This window comes from Hippoglossus hippoglossus, chromosome 21, assembly GCF_009819705.1.
Source record: "Hippoglossus hippoglossus isolate fHipHip1 chromosome 21, fHipHip1.pri, whole genome shotgun sequence".
Lineage (NCBI taxonomy): Eukaryota > Metazoa > Chordata > Actinopteri > Pleuronectiformes > Pleuronectidae > Hippoglossus > Hippoglossus hippoglossus.
The window spans coordinates 11878710-11901361 of record NC_047171.1 but is presented as its reverse complement, the minus strand read 5'-3'; the positions used below and the strand labels follow the sequence as shown (position 1 = coordinate 11901361).

Here is a 22652-nt window from a genome sequence, read left to right as displayed (position 1 = left end):
GTGTGAGACGTATTGAAAGAGGAGGTGCTGTCAGATGAGATGAGTCTTCAATAGGCTCTTTAAGATAGAGAGGGACGCCGCTGTCGTTTGTAGGGATCAAAAAGGAGAACAGCCTGGACTGTGATTGCATTGTGTGCAGGGATGAAAGTGCAAGACGACGGTCATGGAGGAGCGAAGTTGCTGTGAGGGAATCATCTATTAAACTGCCAAACTAATGGAGCAAAAATCCCCAAAATCATGCCACAAAAAGAATAACTGAATCAACAAAAAGGAACAGGAACATTCAATTCAACCCATTTTGCCTATAGAGTAATACAGCATGTTGGAAAAAGCTGATTACACACACAAAAAGTCTATACAAAACAATACAATCCATATCATTCTATCTTCTCCGCTTACATATATACTGTATACACACAGACAAGCACTCACACACACAGATACTCCATTAGCTTCTCACTAGTTAATTCTATGGACAGCAGAGAATGCAGAAAGGCTATAATTAATGCAGATTCTTTCAGTCGACACACAATGCACGATGACCATAGGACAATCCACCAAAGGGGCAATTCTCCCGCTAGACTGAGTGCCAATGTGGATTCCCTGTGTACTTCCGAGACCAGGGTGACAGTCTCACAAAAGCTGTCATGGTTAACACCCAACGACCCACAGAGAGGAAAGAGAGAGCGCCAGACAACAGGGACTACGGAGTGGGGGGAGGGTCTTCACTTTGAGTCATCTGAGATGATGAAGGACAAATTAGAGCTGATATGTTAATAAGATGTAAATATGTGTGGTTAAAAATTCACCAAAAAACCCAACACAGATAATACTTAAGGTAAAGCCAAGCTACCAATCAATGTTTTTTCCCAGGAGATCATTTGAATGTCAGAAAACCTGACAACTGTAAAACACAAAATGATGCAGGAGATAAATGTTAAAGCCAATGATCTGTGTTGGTTCGTCCAACATATTCTGTTTTCACTTGTATATCTTTTACCCGGCTTCATGTCTGGTGCAGAATCAAGCACACAGGGTATAAAAGATAACCAATGTGACATCTCTTCCTCGAAGCATCTGATTTTCTTTCCTTTCCACTTTTGTTTACTGTAAGATAAGTATATTAGCACACTGCCGCCCCGTGGGCATTCTTTTCTACCACGAAATGTCCATTTTGCCTGCAACAACCAAATTCCACTAACTCATGAAGTGTACAGACTGACTCTTTAACTCATTTCAAAGGATTACTCATCTATGCTGGTGGCCTCTAATGAGAGAAAACAACTCCAGACAGCCTCCTCAATTTTAGCTTGTAGGAACCAGTGACAGTTCCCGCAGCTCTGAAAACCCTCAGCCTAAATTCTTATGCACTTGATGATTAAAACAAATTAGCAGCTAAGATGCTGTAGGCAAGGCAAGATAGCAAACAATTTCTGACACAAAACACTAAGACAGAGTGTATCGCATGGTTTGCCTCTGAAGCACAGCTCTGCAGTGGCCTGAGCTCTGGAATGCCTTCCCCACTGGCCCCATGAGGAAGAGAGACTCACAGGGAGCGGTGTGTGTGTGTGTGTGTCCTGGGGAAGAAGGAATAGAAAAGGGAGGAGGAGGAGGTGAAGGGCAGCACCTCACAGGCACCATGACATTTTCCATTCTTCTTCATAAATCGTCAATTTCATTTTTTATCATGCTTTTTTTTCCAGGAATCCTTGCAGGGACGCAGAAGGGATACCAATTAAGGATGTGACAGAGGACCATTCTCTGTGTGATAGGATGTTATTATGAATACTGATGACCAGCTTGACCAGTCAATACAGAGAAGAGAGGCTGTGCTTTAATGGTGAAAAGACACAATACTAGTTTATAATGGCCCACATTCAGTCAGTCGAAGTGGAAACTCTTTGATGGAGAGGTCTTAAAAAGCTATTAGTGTGTATACACCATAGACTCTATATAAAGATGGACAGTGCATCTCCATTTCCTTCCACTATCAAGAAATGAAGCCAAAATATCACAGATATATGAATGCAGCCATCTTGTGCATTTGGAGAGTTTACGCAGTAGCGATTGGGGGATGGAGCCGGCGTATCGAGGTCCCACTGATACACGCTCTACCAATCATGAGTTAGTCTTAGTGGTGAGAATGTGAGTTAGAATTAAGGTAAAACATGAAAAATCTAAATGTGGAATATTTTTTACAGTGAAGAGGAATAAAAGCTGATAGATGCAATAAACTTGTAAAGAATGGCTACTGTGGTGAAATTTAACATTATAGACAATCTGTCTTTTAAAAATATTTTCTTTATGTTGTTTTTATGTTCTTTCTAATATAAACTGTCCAGACACAAGATGATGATTTAGTAACATCCAGACAAAGACTTGATTTGGAATACAAAGCACCACAACACTGTCACTTTGTACAAATCTTGAGCTACAGATGTATAAGTGCCTCTACAGTGTGTACTTGTAGTGTCTTGTTGCTTTATATTGCACTGGAGAGCAGTATCTCACTTCCATATTTGCCTTGTGTGTACGATGAAAGGGACAATAAAGAAGTGAAACTTAAAGCCATAAAATGTCTCACATGGGTTATAGAGTACATGGGGTTAACTACAGCAATGTCCTCTACGAGCCAAGGAAACAGCTGGTACAGTCCAAGCAAAGGACAGATGGATGATGGATGACCAAGTACACTTGTCCTCACCATGATCAATCATCTTAACACTGCAAACACAGCTCTGAGGCCACTGTGCTTCAAGGTAGAAGATTCACAATGCAGTCAGATGAGAGATGGACATGAGCTTTCACCTGCCACACATTTTCTGAATTCCCAGTTGACCTTTCTCCAATTCCTAACTGTTCCACTTCCAGTTTTTGACTTATATCTGTTAACAGTATGCATAAAGCAAACTCCCGCAGAAAAAAAAAAAGTGGAATTTGTCTCATGGTGCAACTGCAATATAGCTTTGAGTCGTGGGTTGCCATGGAGATCTGGTACAAAAAGAGATTTGGACCACCATTAGCACAGATCATTAGGCAGAGCTCCTTCTGGGGGCCAGGTGAGGTCATGAGAAAACCACCAACTCCTGGACAACAGCCTCTTCAGTCATTTTAAATGGGCGATATATGGCACAAAGGCTCTCCGTCCAATCCCTCCAAAGAGCCTAATCCCATAAGCAAACAAGGCCAGAGGCAAATCTTTGCCAAGCTTTCTGCTATCTTTAGCATAAATTGCATATGGTTTTGATAGGAACCTCTTTAACCATTAGCACAGCGATGATATGTCCGTTTGTTATTTTCAAGATTAACAATAAAGGAACATTACCCCTGACACTAAAAAGAGACAGAGAAACTCCTTCAGCGAGTTCTTAACCTCACTTTCGATAGGCTTTACTAAACTTTGCCAACTAAGTTTCAAATAAAAGAATGATCTTGAAAAACTTAATCTAAAATATGACATATATATGAAGAGGGAGCACTCTCCGGAAAACTGCTCCTCTTTACAATAAGCACCATTCCCTCTTCCTTTGAGGCCTGGCACAAAGGAGCCGAGGTCATTAGTTCGGCCTGTCTCAAACCCTCCTGAGCTAAAGATGGCGAGACATTCATCTACAGAAACAATTGCAAAAAGAAAAAAAAGTCTCTGTGTTCAGAAATGCAGAACAGAGAAAGACAGAGTAAAGCTGGAGAGAGGACAGAGAAAGCCCCCCCCCCAAAATCCCAAGACTGAACAGAGGTCTCCGCAGACACACACAGACTTTACTGAGAGTCAGACACTGTGACAGCATGGGTCGCTGTCTGCATAGAAAGATGGCGATAGGTGAGAAAAACACCACCCTTAAAACCCATGGAAAAATATATAAAATAGAATAAACAATTTGGGATTAATTGTGTACTAAAGGTGCCGGGATAGTTATCTGAATAAAGGGGGGACACTAAGTGGTCATTTAGATCACAAAGGATGGTTGAGGTGTGAAAGCAAAGTGGAAAATTGGACAGAAGGAATGTGTCTGCCCAGGAAGGTCACACTGTAATTAGAAAAACCTGTGGCCGGCTGACCTCTCCAACCAATGAACTGCCACGACAGACGCTATCACCCCCTTCAAAGACCATCTAAAAACACCCCGCCATGTTCACTGATAAACACGTTTTCCTCTTCTTTGAAGAAGGGGGAAGAAAACACTATTTGCCCATGGATTGGGGAGGGGAGATAACGCAGGGCGATGACTGAGTGCGTTTGCTGTGGTGTAGATGACATCACCCGCTGCTTCCATGAGTCCTCGTGTATTTGTTTGGCCGCTTGCCGTTGCTGTGCACATCGCCTCCAAGGTCACACAAGCACTACGGATGCTGAGTGTGTGAGAGCCAAATTAGGGTAATGGAGAGTGATCACTGGCTGCTGTGGCAGACAGTGGGCCTCTGGGAAGCATTTCTCAAAATTCCTCCCAGCCAGAAGCCGCTGGGCAGGAAGCGCACCGCCAGATTTGACCATCCGTTATTCCATTTAGCTATCCTCTGTGTGTTCTCTTTGGATATCACTAAAAATAAGCACGGTATGGAAATTATGCATCTCATCCCACCATAAAGAAAAAATTAACCAATACATGAATGAGTCATATTAACAGTTTTAAATACAGCGCAAAAACCATATCATCTCAGCCACTTTTACAATTATATTGAAAAGAAACAACATTTATCGACATATTTCTTCATTTGACATGAAGATACATATTATTTGCCACTAGGAACAGTCATGGTAACATTTTTGTCCCTTGCTAATATAGCAACACAATCAAATGAAATGTCTGTGGCTCAAGAGGCAGAACTGGTTGTCTACTAACTATAGGGTTGTCAGTTTCTAGTCTAGTCTCCCCTCTTCTGTGGGCCAACATGTCCTTGGGCCAGACACTGAACCCCAAATTGCTGTAAATAAGTGATGTATTATAGATAAAGTGCTGCACAAAAATGCACTGTATGAATGTGTGAGTGAATGGGTGAATAGCAAAAACTGTACTGTACCGTGGTTTAACAAGACTAGAGAAGCGCTGTATAAATACAGACTATTTACCATATATTTATCAAAACAAAAAAACAGCTAAAACTAGAGTGTCTCTCAGTACAGCCAACACCAAGGCCCCTTGAATTCAAGCTGCACCAAATTACACACACTCTTAGATCAGCTCCCTAAATATGCATACAACCTATCTAGAAAAATGTCAAGACACCCAATCACAAAATCTCATCCTTCCACTAGTTTTGGAAATCTGTTTTGGTGCAATACTGCTGACAAACAAACAAACAGACAGGGGTGAAAGCATAATCTTCTTGGCGGAGGTAATGAACATAACGTCTTGATGAATAAAGAAGTGAAATGAAATGGTGATTCAGTCTGATTGTCATGCTCACCAACTCAAAATGTGATGTCATTTTACATTAAAGTGCAGAACATAAGGTGGAGGACTATAAAATCTGAACATGTTAAATACAAGGAGCAGAACATACATAAGATCAATATAAATCATTATAATAAGTAGAATTAACGACTTCTTGGATTGTACGTCACTTTTTATGTGATCATAAACTTCAAAGCCCTTCAAAGACTTTCTTCCTCTAAGTCTTAAGTCATGTGATGTGAAAGCTAAATGTAGCCCAGGCCAGTGTTTGTTGTAAAAGTCAACCCAAACAGAAAACAGCGAGACTGGCAGACCAGGGTCACTGCTTCCACCGATAGCCCTAGTTTTACTTTTCAGAAGCAGAGACAGGGAGTGTCTAATGTGGATACACCTGAGGTTTGTGGGCGTGTGTGTGTGTGTTTGTGTACACAATTGTGTGTGTGCGAGTGTGTGTGAGTGATGTGGTTTGAGCTACGCCCTGCTAATCGTTGCCTGCTGGCTGCACAGCGCTTTGATAGCCGTGCAGGTCTGCGCTCTCAATGGTCTCCTTTGTAAATCAGGTGCATTCTTTTCTGCACCGTTTTAAATCCTACCACTAGTGTCTGGACATGAAAATCTAGATAAACATGACTACGAGCAAAAATAGCAAACACAGGCCGAAAAGCCACTATTGTAAGCTGCGTTTTCTTTTAATCACAGTGAGGAGAACAGAAGTGTACAGTCGAATAGATATAAACGTATGTGTTTTTTAAGTGAAACTGATTTAAAAAGTATATTTATCACAGAATGTTTAGTCTTAAGAGCTCAAATGGAGAACTTAAACAAACCCCAGCTTCATAGCCGTATGAGGCTGCTCAGTACTAAGTGTGTTCCATGAGGAAAACCATGAGCTGATGATAAAGGAGTCAGTGGTTCTGGTCTAAACACTACTTATTATGGTTAATCAAAGGATGTTAATCATGTCTCTTGAGGTTTTTTGCCTCTCTCTCTCCGTCTCTCCCTCTGTGCGTCTCTCTCTCTATCTGTGTGTGGCATAGCTTAAGAGTCGGCCTTTCTGTCCTGTGCAGGTCACGTACTGTATATAATCTGTGGTCTAGACATCCCGTGGTTGACTGCGTGCATCTTGTTTGTATTTGTCTTGGTTCAGTGCTTACAACTTTTAATTTTGTAACACCAAATTCATGAAAAGAATACATTTTCCCAAAATTTCTGAAATGGCCCTTCATTGACAAACTGCTTCCCCTATTCACCATACCAATTTTGATACCAGATGTTCGTCATGAATTCCTAGTTCACCTGGCACAGAGATTATTCGAGGCATTAGAGCAGTTTTCCAAATAAAAAGAGAACTTAAAAGCTTCCCCACACGACGGAAGAACTGTGCGAGGGAGTTTTCCAACAAGCCGCAGGACGAGGAGGAAGCATGTCTCAAAATGGCTGTGGTAGACATGGCTGCAGAGGAGGCTGCCACCCAGCTGTTCACTTAGAGGAACCAGGATATCACAGGGACTCCGACACACTCTGAACCTGCGGGTAAACTCAGTCCTGAGCGGTGTTTGTTAATGTCTGAGAGGAATGTCAGCCACGGTGCGTTTGTCAGTGAAAGAGCTCGCTGTGATCATGAACTTGGTGTTGAGCTTTCCCTTAGTGGTGTTAGAGGACTGCAACCGATCCAGCAAAAATATACAAGTCAGACTAGAAAGATTTTTTTTCTTTCACAGACATAGACTGTAAATAAAGATGGACAACTCTTTTCAACTTCCTCCCATTATTCAGGAATGAAGCCAAAATATCCTGGATACAAACGTTGTCATCTTGCACATTTGAAACAAGAGTCTGCACAGTAGCGATCTGGGGATGGGGCCATGGTAAGTCGGGCTCAGCTGTCAATCATCCTGTTTTTTATAACACCAAACTTACACTTCAACATACATCAGTGTGGTAAGAACAACCTAAAATGACAGAAACCATCTTATTTAATGTTTACTCTGACTTTTTAGTTTGACCCATCTCCAAAACGCTAACATGGAGGAGGCAGAGTTTATGACTTATATTGAAGCCAGCCACGAGGGGGATCATTGCAATTCTTTGGCTTCAGTTTTTGAAACCGTCATGTCATCCATGTTTATATACAGCCTATGCTGTCAAATAACACTAAAATGAGACCCTTTCTTTTGTCGGGTGGATGAACTTTACAGCTTCCTGAACACAAAGTGGTTGGCACACAAATAGTAATATTGAATCTAGATTTTTTTCCAGCCACTATATCGATAATTCCTAAGTTGATGCAAAATAATGTTTTAGCTACACTGTTGAAAAGCTACAAAATGGGCAAGTGACAGTCCATCAAAAGCTCATTCTTTTAACCAAATAATCAGGCAGCCTCCTGTGGTTATTGTTTATTGAGGGCAGTCTTCCCATAACAGTAAAAATTCCTGATGTTAAACCCCTGAGGGCGGCTGAAAGAGAAAGACTACAGAAGGGAAGGAATCTCTGCAATGTGTGCTCTCACATTTAACTGTATCACCACAGATAGTGAATATACAGGCATTCCCAAATACAGAAGACAACTACAATAGACAATAACAAAAACAGTAGAAACTGCTGCGCCAAGAAGATTATTAGCTTCATCAACACCTCACTGTTCAGCTCAACAAAAACTAAGCTTTCAAGCTTCACGAACTAAGTGTTTATGCAGGGCTATTGAGTCCCCCCCCCCTGTGGAAAATGCAGCATGAAGGGCAAACCTACAAACTCTATCATCGTTGTGGTACCACCAATTTCCAGAACCATGTGAAATCCTACAAACACAACAGAGTCCTGCCTCGTAACCAATTTGCTGTTGCCTGACCCCTGAGCAACAAATCACTGTTTCGTGTCAAAACAGCCGAAGAGCTCACAGAAACTGCAGAGACAGCACGTACCAGTCACCGCCACAGCTGAGGCAACAGAGTGCAGTGCTGAATGGTCTCTCTCTCTCGCACTCGCTCACCAACTCACCAAAATCTGTTTGTACACGGGTTTTCTACATTATGAATTTTCCCTTCATCTTTCACTTTATCACACAGAAATCTGGGATGCTCCTAATCAGAAATGACTTGATTTGCAAGTCAGCAAATCATGTTTTCACTCCATGCGGTGGAAGACCTTGATGATGATAAAAGCATTGTAGCCACACGTTCACTATTTGAATACAAGACAAGCTGCAAATGCACAGAAACGCAACCTCTTAAGGACTTTGGTGCAGATCCAGTTGTCATCAAAAAACAGCCATAGTGTAAATGAAAAGTTCAAGCATAACAGTTGCACCAACCATTTGCTTCTCTATTTCATTTTAATAGTCAAGGCTTAAGACTGTATCTTAAAGCATTACTGTCAGCAGAAATGTCATGCAAAGTCATTATTACGCCTGCTGACACTGCTTTAAAAGTTAAAGCAGAGCAGGAGAGCAGGCCCCTCCTTTTTTTCTTTGCTTACAGGTCAACAACAGGCCTGCAGTCTCCCGTCCAGCCAGGTGCATGATGGCTTCAGTCTCCATGCATACGGCCAAATGAAATGGGAAAAAGCCCTGCCAACTGGTGGTGGCTGCATGTGTGTGCGTGGCTTGTGTGTGTTGTTGGGGGTTATAGGAATAAACAGCTGAAACCGATGTCGGCCTCAAAGGGTGCACGGCCGTGCATGCTAGTGTGATTAACATTGCGTCACCCCACAACAGACAGACAACTGTCTGGCAGCTGCTTCGAGCAACCCAAGCTCACTGAGCGGGAAGCCCAAGTTGGAGGGCCTTCAGAGGTATTACCCAATCCACACAGTCACCTTCAGCAATTAAAGCTGAGTCAAAAGTGCTGTTTGCCTGGGTCACATCATGAGCTGACTGATGAGACTCCCACAACAGCAGCGACAGTACGCAGCAGTACACTTAACCCAAGACAGCGAGACAGATAATGCTCTCCTCTGTGAGAACCAGACAGGAAACTGGACGGTTTCACAGACAGAGCACCAAAAATACAGACTTGTCTTCACATGTCCTTCATAGGGATTTGGCGTGGCTTAAAAAATACTTCAACACAGTATAACATGGCCAAACACTTAAGAAACCACCAATTATTTGGTCTGAAATAAAATTGTGTCCATTAGTCATTATTAGAGCTAAGAATATCCGGCTGGTAAAAATAACCAATTGATTAAATGTGACTAATAGCAGCACTGTGGACTGTCATGAACGATTCTGCCTGAAGGCCCCATCTGCAGGGCTCAGCATGTAAGTGGTCTTAAATCAAATACTTTGGTTCTGAAGATGAATTCTCTTAGGGCACCAAGAGGAGAATCATAGCCACTATACTCAACTAGCTGAAGAACGTTTATCTCATCAAGGGATATTGTTAAAATTCTATTCTGCCACCTTAGATGAAGAAACGGGTTTAGCTGAGAAATTCAAACCAGACACTGTTGTGAATTACTGGGAAGTCATAGGTGAACCTCGCAGTAAAATCTGAGTGGCCTGTATCCGCTACCCTAAAAGCGAACATCAATTAAAACCCTGCTTGATTTTTTACAATATAATCATCTTCTTGTGCCTTGGGGTCTCAAATCTATTAATTCCACTGAGGCTTACTTGCAATGCAACCTTTCTCAGAAAACGTTCACATCAAAAGCAACAGGCCACAGCAAACTAGCAGTCCATTTCCAGTATGGCATGGGCACCATAAAAAACGACTTAAAAGGGATTAAAATGGCCAAGTCCAAACAGATCCCTTACAGAGTGAGTCTAGGAGAGGAAAGCGAGGAGGAGGAGGAAGGATCTAGGAGGAGTGCAAGATGGAGAGACTAAATTAGCAAACTGTGAGTTTTTGCGGTCTTGGCAATGGGGAGATCCCAAGGGAGAGCTAATGACTGTGGTGGTATCTGGCATGGGGGCCAAGTTTCCTTGACTGCTTTAAAGTTTCCTCCAGTCCATAGCCACCATGTCATGAGCAACATATGCTGAGCTATCTTGCAATTATACCATTATCAAGGTCCCTCCTCCCACTGATTTGCACTATAGCATGTCGAGCAGATTTTACAGGAACTTTGTCCTTCTGGTCCCTCTGAAGGAAGGACAGTCTGCACAGTCTGTTCCTGTATAAAAACAAATAGGACGATGAAAAACAACAGGGGTGACCTCTGGGAGAGCCAGGCTGGAAAATGGCAAAAAAAAAAAAAAAGAAGAGCAAATCTTTAAAGTGCACTATGCTATGTAAATCTATTTGGAGTAATGTACGTATGAAAAATTAGAAATGAATGCTTTTCCAAAATAGAATAAAACAAAAGGGTTGACAAATTAACACAATATTAATTATTCTCCAAGAACCAAATATCTCATCTTTCTAAATGTGTAAGCAACCAAATTCAAATAGTCTGGTAATAAACAAAGAATGTAAATAAAGATGGACGACATGTCTCCACTTCCTCCCACTAACCATCAATGAGGCAAAAATATCCTGAATACAAATACTGCCATCTTGAGCCGATGACGTCATTTGGAGCAGTTGTTTGCGCAGTAGTGATCGTAGGATGGAACTGCAGTATCCAGGCCCTGCCGATGCATGCACTCGACCAATCATCTTTAAGGAGGTTTGGTCCATGCCCCATCCACCAACACGGAGGGGGTAGGGTTTATGACCTATACTGCTGCAAGCCACCAAGGGGGACGATCAAGACGCTTTAGCTTCACTTTTAGGAAGCTGGAATGTCGCCTATCTTTATGGTCTATGGTATAAAAAAGCAAGCACTTCCCCAATGCTGAAAAAAAAAATAACCACAACAACACTGACACTGTGTCAACCAAATTATTCTCTTACCAGTTGATTCCAATTTAAATATTTTAAGACAACAGCAATACAAACAATAAAGTGGATGACAAAACTCCAACCACACCAGACTTTAAATTTAACACATTTAACATTTCCAAACCGCCTGGGATCAAAATGAAATCTTTATTCAATCCATGCAGAGGAAGCAGTGAATATTTTATGTGCAATATGTTACTATCTTGTCCCGGAGACCATTAACCATACTGCAGTGTGCCCAATTTGATTAACACAGCCTTTCCCATCAGGGCTCCTGTGATGCTAACTCTATTTCGGCTGCCAGGAAGGACCTGAATTCCCAAACAGGTCCTCTTCAAGGACAACAGGGACATAAACAGGGTTGTAGAATATGTAACCCAACTCCCTTCCAATGAAACTTACAATTTGAAATGATAATACTTAATTGATTAAAACTTATCCAAGATCATATAAGAACTTTAATTAAGATAATTTAAGAAATAACTTTAATTTAATAGAGGCCATTACAGGAAATTTGCCATATTACTTTGAGTCTGACCTTCATAAAAAAGCCTGAAAATAAAAGGTATGCAGTAAAGATATCTGTCCTACGCAGGGGCAACAGTGCGACAAAGTGACCACTGGGAGCTGTTGTTTCTCTGTGACCTCTCATCTGTCTTAAGAGTTCTTAACAACGGAGAGGAGTGGTCAGATTTTATTGTCCCAGCATGAGAAAAAGGGGAGAGAGCTGCTTTGGCTTGATGGATGGGTTCCAACTGGGAGAGTGAGGCTGGGATAAAGGAGCTGGGTCCCGCCATAAAACACTGCTGCTCCCATCCACGTACACAGAACCTCCTGTTGTCAAGAGTATATGTGTGTGGGTGAGGGTGTGTGGGCGTGTGTATGGAAACTGGGAAGCTGCGTTATCAGCGTGATTCATACATGCAGACAGGTTGCAACAACTTAATAGCACTTGACAGAAAACAATACATAAAAGTCTTCAATGATAACTTCCCCCTTCTGCACCGTACTGGAGAACAGTGGGGGTGACTGTTGTGTAAAGCAGAGCCAGACTCTTCCCCTCTTTAATCTTCACATTTGACTGTTGAGTGAAGCGATCACGTCAGACAAAGACATGTGAGCGCTGTACCGCCTGCTAGAGCCAGTCCTCAGGTGGTAAAAAAGCAAGTCGAGGCTGGTAGATGCAGTCTAAGCATAAATGGTCAATCTGCTATGCCAAGAAAGAGCATTGGAGGAGAGCATTGTACGAAAAAGAGACGAGTCGACAGGGTATTACTGACAGTGACTCATGTTTAGTCATGTTGGAAAATAAAGATTTTTGAAGGAAAAGAAAACATCTGTTTTGACACAATGGCAACGCTGTCTATGTCTCTATATTAAAAATAAAAGAGATGGACAGTTTCCTGCTCTGAACTGAGGTTTACAGATATAATAATGGTTCTATGAATTTTAAATGAGTGACAGATACGGTGGGTTGGTGCTGGAGTGTATTCATGGTGTACACAGTGTAATTGTCTCCACTTCGTCAAACCGTTACCAGTACAGCAAGAGCCTGTTGCATTATGGGACCTGAAGTCATACCCAACGGTGTTGTAAACCTTCATGCTTCCATAGATGGGTAGTAAAGCTACGCATTTGTATTATGGTGATAACACTAACATAACATAATGACATAATTTATTAACAAAGTTTGCAAGGATTTTTTTTACCGGGACAAAGAATGAAAAAGTGTGCATGGTCTTCATCTTTTGCTAAATATGGCTGATATGTATGTTGTCCGCTGGCTGTAGTGATGCAGCACTGTTCTTCTTGTTTGTTTAGTGTACAAAGCCAAGACTACATCCACACTAACACATATTTGGTTTTAAAAGTGAAAGGATGTCCATCCATATGCAGGTTTTAGCTCTGTATCAGAAATCCTGTTCCTCAATAATAATAATAATACACCAGAAAATGCTTATTACATGACCATTCACGTACACTGGGCATGTGCGTGCCAGCGTAAACAGGAAGCAGATTGTTGACTCTGCACTTGGCTACTATGAAAGAAAAGTAAGACAAGGGATTTAAAAAAAAATTGGGCTGACGACAAGGTGGAACTGTTACAGAAAGTGGTAACAAGATTTTGCATCCACTACTGGTAGTCCACGACTCGAGTACCAGTAGTGGATGCAAAATCTGAACTGATAAGGATTAATCAGGAAGGGGTTGCGGTCGACTGCCTTTTGTCCCCTTTGCTCCCAAACAGTCTAAATTTCTGACTGTCCACGCTGCACTATAGCTCCGGAGTTTTCAAAATAAAATGGGGCTAGTAGCATTTCCAAAATTGTCAATTTTAGGCAGTTGAAAAATTACAAAATAGTGAGGTCGGGGTCGTAAATGTATAAAAAGTGATGCATTTTAAAACTGAAATGTAGTAGCATGGATGTAGCCTAACTTGACTCACAGTATTCTGTTTTATCCCATGGGTTTTCCAGCCTAAACTATGTGAATTCAAATAAGTGACAATGACTCACAACCAATCACAGACACAGGTGGTGAGGCTAAATTATACATGTCCATATACATATTAGCCATTGCTGTCAATGATGGCTAACAAGACAGTATGTTTTCCAATGACACACTAAGGATTATTTGGACTTTTTCAGCCTTCGTTTCAGAAGAAGTTTGTGTCTAAGCCTTGGGATACTGATAAACACGTTGTGCCATTTGTTTCCTCTATGTGATATTCCACATACCTGAATCCTTCTTGCTCCCCTTGCCTCCATCTCTGTTCTTCTTCAGCACCGACTTGAACATGGCAAGATTCCTGGAATCCTATCTGCAGAGCTTCTGGACCAAAAACAAAACAAAACAAAACATTTGATTACTTACAAAAAGAAAACAAACATATCCTAGCGAAAAAGAGGAGTCATACACGTAGAAGAAACCGACGAATGTGTCAAGAGAGTTTGTTGTGAGCTGACACCGGAGTCTGTGTGTTGTACAGAAAATCATGTGATCTCCGCAGCAGAGTTAATACGTCGCTTCCTGCCTCCGCCTGCTGCATCCGGCTTCACCAACTCTCGTCTGAATAATGCGGAGGATTTGATGCTGGTGTGAACGTGACTGTGCACAAAACCTCATGCTGTGTTGTGCATGTGTGTAAAGGCAGACTGCTGGTAAATTCCGTATCCAGTTCTCCAGGTTTTACCCACAGGTTATGTCTGAAAACGGCTTAAGACATGCAGGTCTTGCTTTACACAACACTAACCGAACGGTACAAAATGTGTCCTTGAAACCCTAACATAGCAATGGCAAAACAGTGTTCTGCTTAGCTGGCACCCGCCTGGGAGTTTTCCCACAGCACTCCCAATCCTGCAGGTCATCAGTGGAGGGGCACATGGAAAGAATGCTCTAATATTTAAACAGAAAAGGACAAGTTCTGCTATCTTGTTATGCAGGAAAACACTGTTTCGAATGCCCTGAATTCCACATGTAATTGATGCTATGTGGCTGAACTTGGGGTGTTTGCAATTGCTTTCCAAGCTTGTTCCCAAGCTAGTGTGCATTTTGAGTCCTTTGAGTTAAACGGTATAACATCAACTCAAGGTCTTTCCTGGATGTGCTTGTTTTCTTTGGGATTATTTATAGACTTATGTCGCTGGACAACGTAAACCAAACTGAACTGCACACAACACAGGCCAGAACAGTTAATTGTGGTTACCAACCCCATGAACACAATATAGACTGCTTTAGTGCACCCTGCTATATTAATAGCAGCAGAGCAATCTTTCCAATGAGGAGAAAAGAAGGTTTCAACCAAATAAGGTTATGCCTTCTGCAAACAAAACACAGAGTCCTTGTGCTGAGTCCTTAACCCCCAGAGAGCGGGCTTTAAATATCTAGGTCCTCTTACTGCTGCAGAGAGAGGCTATCGATCTGCCCCTTTTCATCCTTGATGGTGTCACATGAAACACTGTGAAGCAAAGCTGTCACTGAATCAGTTTTGAAGGTGGAGTAGGTGTCTGGGGTAAATCACTGATGAGCTTCAGCATCTCACCTCAGCCTTGACTGCTTTTCATGGGGTTTTACTCCACAGAACCAAAATCTAAATTATCAGTGATAGGTTCAAGGTAAGAGAAAGACAGAGAAAGATCAGTTTATTCACTTTCACTCTGCTAATTTTTGAAAATGTCTGCTTCAGTACAAAACATTTTTCTGCACTTATTCACTCATTCTTGTTCATCTTTATGGATCACACTTCTTAGTTACTGATCCGGTTTCAATCCTCTCCATCACATGAAGTAGGAGATCATAAACATTCCTTTAGAATTGAACACTTAATTAAGTCAGGGATACAGACCTCAGTTAAAATATCAGGTTCAATACCTTACATTATATAAATGCCATTATCACAACATAATTACACCCAGATAAGCTAACATGAATAGATTAAATAGAAACTTATTGTGTCAATTAACCAATTCATGGCAGTCATGACGGTGAGCACAGCAATTTGGCACAGAGTGTTCTCACAGTAAACCATTACAACTCTGATGTCATTGTCTAGTGATGCTAATGAGTCACAGTGAGGTGAGATATGTCTTCAAATTCCACAAATGAAAAGGCAAACACAACAAGTAAAACAACTAAATTTAGTACCATAATAAGCAGTATTACTTTCTGATGACACCGATAGATAACTAATAGGCTACTAAACTAACATATATGCTAATGCTATTAATATGAACGAGCAATCTGAATCCTCACCCCAACCCTAAGGCTGAGGTTGTATTTGCACAGAATGAAGCTTTTAGCTAAATGCAAATGACAGCATACAGCTTCACTCTAGCACTGTTAAAATACATTTTTAACGTTAAATATAAACATGAAAGCACATCTTTTCTACTTTTTTCCTGTAAAATAAAGGTTTTCATATACCACACATATCGGCATACATAAACAGCAATATCGAAAGGCACATATCATATCAGCTCGAGTATATTCTGTGTCACGTTGGTGTCACGGTGCTTCTGGTTATGATAATAAATGGCCTGACAGCAGAGTAAAGAGCACATGAGATGTAGTATAAAACAGACCTGTCTTTATCTATGTGGTGCAGCAGTATAGTATGATAAAGCACGGTGCATTAGCCTGGTGCTCACTGCTGTGTGGGAGCTGCTGGCTCATCTCCACAGCAACAATAAACATCACCCATGTTAACCCGTAGGAAATGAAAACCGCCCTCTTGAAACTCCAAAAGCCAACATGACAAATTCCTTCCACCACCCCTCCCCCGTCACAGCCACCAGACACACACTCGCACACACACACACATAGTCTATTCCCACTGAGAATGAGACACCACCTATTTAACCATCATCTACTGTCCTGTACTTTTTAGCTTGAGATAAGTTTCCATCAGCCTGTTTATCCCCAGGAGTGGAATTAAGCCCTGAACAATACTTAAATAAAAGCCCAACATGTCTAATCTAACCAATACTAATCTCTAATCAATAATTAATATCAATAACATATATTTTAAACGCTGTGCTACATAGTGTAATAGAGAGATATTTCTCCCTGTATGAGGCACAGGCATATTCTTGCCAAATGAACAGACAACTATGATACTTGACCTCAAAAGCCAGAAATTAAGCTGATATTATTATTGTACTAACTCTGATTTCTGGTAGGGGTGAAACAATGTTTTCTTCGGATGTTAGTCAGGTATATGATAGAAGATTAATCAATCACAAATCAGTTAATCACAAATATTTTTTTTTAAATCATAGTAATCTACTCCATTACAACATAAATTCTAATTTCACTACTAACTTACTCAAATCAAACTTAAATTATACTGATTGTCAGTTAAAACTACTTAAACACAAAGAAATGCTCAATACAGTACTGTAGTACTGAGTCACTTCATTAAGTCTATTATATTCAACAGGCATAAGGACAATATGTTGTATAATAAGCTGTTTTTATTGGAAATAGATGTTAGAATTCCTGAAAAAACTGTGAAAATCAGTGTGAAATCAAGTGTGGATCCTACTTTGGCAAAGATTCCACTGTCAACTTCAAATGCAGCGAAGCTTAAGCTGTGGGTGAAATATAACTGTGACCTTTGTGAGAAAGTCTTGTCAGAGAGGAGTCATGGATTGCATGGTATGCAGCAAGTCAAGCACCAAGATTCCTCGGGCCTTCAAAGTCAGGTCTATCCCACTGCATGTTTCATATTTGCCTCAATCCATGACCCCTTAAAAAGGGGCCCTTTAGAAATAACAAGAGAACAGTGAAAGTCCCACAGTGGCTTACAGGTTTCTGTGGATGACAGGACAAAATAAACCCTAAATATTCATTTGACCCAAATCTTTTTTAGGCGAAAGAGAGCAACAGCCAAAAGTCATGAAAAGGCTTCAAAAGGATATCAAACAACAACGCTGCATGGACAGATTCACACAAAACCTGGTGAGGATATTACTTGGGAGGTTATCTCCAGATGATCAGCTTTTGGAGCTGATCGGTCTAAGGTCAAGGACAACAGAAATATGGTCCCAAAAACACATTTTTCAAGATAGCTCCACAAATAATACGATTAGAGAGACAATGTAAAGCTGACATTGTTCAGTAAATCATTCCTCATCATATTGTATGTTATGATTAATGACGTCATGAAGTGATGTCAGAAAAGATGGAAAAATAATGATGACATCATAATGACATCACCATGAAGTCAAATAATGACATCATATGGTAGAATGACATCATAATGACATCACCATGAAGTCAAAAAATGACTTCATACAGTGTTATAACTTTTGCAACCGAAAACATTAAAGACAAAACAAACAACTTGTTCAATTAAATTCCATTGTACTGTATTTGTATAGCGTTACATCACAACATACATTATCTCAAGGCACGTTACATAGTAAGGTGGAGACATTACAATATTATAAAGAAACTCAATGGTTCCCACAATGAGTAAGCACTTGGCAACTATGGAGAGAAAAACTCCCCTCTAGTCGACAGATTAACCAATCATTCATCATCGTGTGTGAAAATGACATCATAATGAAATCATCGCCCCTCCAATTCTTAAAATTTTGTTTGGGGAAATAAAGTGCCATTAAGAATGTTTCTTCACTTCTAGCATTTTCAGCCATTCATGCTGTATGTCAGCTGTGTGACCTTCACATGGGCGGCCTGATACCTTGGAGCAGATCGAAACACTCCAATCTAAAAGGCACAATGTAGAGACAGTTTACTTTCTGAGAAGAGAAAATGGAACCCAGAGTGGTTAAAAGGTGCCTCAGGCTATCAACATGTATGTTTTCCAGGTCACCACTTCATTGATAGAGTTCAAATCCTTGCAGGTGGGGGAGTAGAAAAGATTCTCACCTCCACAATACGGACGTGACATGTGGTTAATGGAGCTTCCTTGCTATACCACAGACATCTGAGAAGACAGCTATATATAGAACGGAAACGGCATTGTTTGCACCGGTCGCCTCTGGCAGGTAAGCATTTTACATGCAGTGGCAGTTAGAAGCTGCTTTGTCCTCTGTGGGGTAGCAGACAATAGAGAGAGTAGCCTGAAACTCAGAATATCTTCACCTCTCTTCCAGGGCGGCTGCGAAACAGCAATTTTCCAGCCTGTGCGTTCATCTATTTCCTGCTGAAACGCCCTGCCAGCTCTCTTCATCAACTGATTCTACATGAATGATCACTCTCGGATTTCCAAACTGTTGTCATAGCAACATGGAACTTTGCACCATGGGCTGACCTTCAAGCCCGTTCATTTCCCAGTGCCTAAAAGTAATCAGATATTTTTAAATATTCCTGTGAACTCCATAATTATCTGTTCCTTTTGTTGTCCGTGTGCTGAGTGCAGGAAACAGGCCCGGCCTGGACGGTGAGTTCAAATGCTGCATAAACAATGGGAAGTTTGCTAACAAACCATTGAAGGAGGAAGTGTAGGGAGTCGGTACGGAGGACAGCACAGTCTCTGTGTCGGCCATTGTAAGCAAAGGTTGTTATTCACACTAGCATGAGTGGACAACAAAAGAACAGACATTTTTATGTAACGCGTCTACCGGTTTGACTCGAGTGCTTCCCCCTCAACCTTAGAGCCTTTGAGAAGCACGCCTTCCTCTTATACTGAGCAAAAAGGGAAATGTCTTGGAACGCCAACAGCTGGCCTTGAAGAGGAAAGACAAAGTCTAACTCGTCAATATAATACTACAGCCAACTTTACAAAGGAGAACCTCTAGGCACGATGTTGTTATGGTGCTATCATCTGGCAAAAAAAACCAATAAACAAACCATCATTTTGTCTACGTTAGCAGCCCCAATTCCTTAATATGTATTCAAAACTGTATATTAAAAAAGTAAAATAAAGGCTGTCTCTAGAGTTCCACTCCTTCAGGAAATCCTTGAATACCAATACCACAGCAGACATTTTGACATGTCACCACAGGAATAGAACAGGTGTTACTGATAACAGCAACAATGGCTCTATTCAGTTCAAGTGTCCCAATAAGAACTGACCGTGTGACAGTGGGCCGGCACGCTCAGTACCAGGATCCTGAAACTGAAGCAGTGGAATAGAACTCTATTTACACCTGTGCTGTTCCTGCTGTGACATGTCAAAGTGTCTGCTGTGAAAAGTGCCTATTAGCAGCATGTGTCTGCAATGAATCAGAAGAAGTGGTGGGTTTAATGGACAACTACAAAGGGTTTTTTTGTATGATACAAATGTACTTCTAGGACCGATACACACTAACGGTACATGTATCTGTATTTGTAACAAAACATTTTGGTATGGGCCACACGTGTGTACCGAACAAATACAGCCACTGCACATGCAGAACTTTCTATGTGTGTGAAACTCAATTTGGAATTCCGTGTTTCAACGAGTGCTGTGCAAACACAGCCCGCCCCCCGGAGGTATTCAAACAGCCTCTAGTTAACAATTCAGAACAAGAGAAAGCGATAACAAACAGCATAGGTGTTTTATCAGCAGTGGATATGTGGCCTTTCTGTGTTGTTGAGAACACAGATTTTAAACATGTGCTGAAAGTAATTGAAACCTGTAATCGATCGTTAACAAACCAATGTTTGAATTTTAAAAAGAACAAAAAAAGAAGCTGTTTAATGTTCTTTATTTTCTTTAATTATTCTTGTTGTCCCAAAAACATATCAAACTGTCACCTCAAAGCTGAGTTACATACCAAACTGTGATTTTTGTGTGCGGCTACACCTCTAATGCACACTGAAGCTTTTAGGTCTATGGTGGCTCAACACCCTACGACACACTGGCTTTTAATTTAATTTGATACCTGTTTGTACTTCTTCTGCGAGGATATAAGAAATTCCAAGGGAGTATTTTTTTTAACTAAATGATGAGAAAAGGAGCTACCTTGTGGGAAATCATACCATCCCATCACATACACACGCGGATTCAGTTCTAGCTTGGGGCAGAGCCAGCTGGTCTGTTATTGAGGAGGACTAGCTGCACGGCTCAGCGTGACATTAAAAAAGGATAACAAGTCTGATCTACTCATTAGACTGCCATGGGAAAGGTGCTGTCATTTTGGAAAGACAGATTTAGCCCTCTGTGGCCACTTGTCCTTGATCATCTCTAATGTGACTGATTAAATCCAGATGCAGGCCAACATGTGGGTGTAGTTGTGACTTTGGTTAAACCTGTGTCTTCATTATCAGACCTGCGTTGCCCTAGAAGTGTCAAGGCATGTTTTAGAGGGGGATCATTGCTCTGAATTCACAGTTATACCCCAGGCTCTGGAAAGAGACAAAACTTGAAACTAAAATGTCGGAATAAGAAGAATTGTTGCACATCCTCTCCAGATAAATACTACCCTCCCTGCTTTACACAGATTAAAATAAAAAACTACGCTTACATACTGTACAACCTACACTGATATAACTTTACAGATCAGTGTGTAATGTAGACTCAGAGGAGTTAACGTAACCTGTTTTCAGACACCAACTCCAGACCCAGTTTCTTGAGGCGAGGGGTAGCGCTTGAGTAGAGCATGATGTACAAATATGATGTACAAATATTGCTATGGAAAGTGTTTTTGACTCGAGGCTTTCTCACATACAGCCCCTCTAGAAGATTCCAGGAAAATGTCTGTGCATGTCTATATAGCAGCTCTATAAAGCAGGACTACCTTTTAAGTTTATTCTCTCTGAGCTTTTTCTTTTGTTAATGAGCTTTTTCTTTTCTCTTAGTTGAAACTCTATAATTACACACTCCTCAAGCTAAACCAGCTACCACCTCTCTTCAGAAATGATCAACCAGCCGCATACTAAACTGAAAACTGAGTTACAACAACCACCGCATCAGGGTTACGGTCAATAACTCCCGTTATCACTGCTGATTAAACCGTATCCCCCATTACTATCACTCTATTACTGATTTGCCATAACAATCAAAGTGTTATTGGCCATCTGAGGTAAATATAAATAAAGCTGTTTCCTTGCTCCTTACACTTAATTCGACATTAGCCTCCCAGGAAGTCTGCTATTTGATTAAGGGTAAAACATTAACAAGTAGTGTTTAAAGTCTACAGGAAGTTTCTGCAAGCACAAGGAGAGATTCTCCTCACACTGAGGTTTGTCGGCCAGAGGGTCAAATAAATGATTCGGCATCTTACCAGGACAAATTACATTATTTAACAGCGACAGCCACGTGATGAACTTGAATCCAACAACATGCCTTGTGTATCAGGCTTCAAGTAACTACACATTCAACAGGGCTTAAGACCCAAAAGCTCTTTGCAGATAAGATGTCACCACCACTTGTCAATTTTGGAGTGCATGTTTATTCTTAGCCAGTCTCTCTGAGGCTTTATTAAATGAAACAATTTCAGTATTAAACATTTAGTGTATAAAAAACAATAAATGTAATTCATGTGTGAAGAAGGCAAGGAGGTTGGGGGTTGAGGGGCAACCGCCCTTGGAGGAAAACAAACTCAATGCATGTATGAGTCAAACTGCTGTTCAGTCTTTAATGTGCAACTGCCTATTACAGACTGAATTGTAGCATAGACAAAAAAGTTGACAGGTCTGACTCAGAGACTAGCATAGGAAAAAAATTGTTTAATTCATTGTTATGGCTGGAATACATCAAGCTGGGTGCACCCAGTTCCAGTGTTAGACTTTAAAGACTCACACTTTGACAAACTTTCCCACAAAGTCTACGAGGATTCGGGGCGGTCCCACTGTGAAGTCATAAAGTTCTTGAGGGCTTTCGCTCTATAGGAAGAACCCTCTGTGTGTTGAGGCCTTAATATGATGAGTCTATCACCACTCTCCACTTCACTTGAATGGGAAAGTGGTCTCAGTCTGTACGACCCCACAGTATTTATCAGAATCCCAATAAAAGTTTCGACTAAATTAATATTTAGTCACA

At 41.0% G+C, this 22652-nt stretch overlaps 1 protein-coding gene across 1 annotated transcript in view; it reads right to left on the bottom strand.

Annotated features, from left to right (window-relative positions):
- The window catches only part of tanc1b (tetratricopeptide repeat, ankyrin repeat and coiled-coil containing 1b), a 106071-nt gene that overhangs the window by 79803 nt on the left and 3616 nt on the right, over positions 1-22652 (bottom strand). The window contains 1 exon segment of the mRNA XM_034575053.1: positions 13960-14050. Coding sequence (XP_034430944.1) covers positions 13960-14020 — 61 coding nt within the window. The 5' untranslated portion in view covers positions 14021-14050.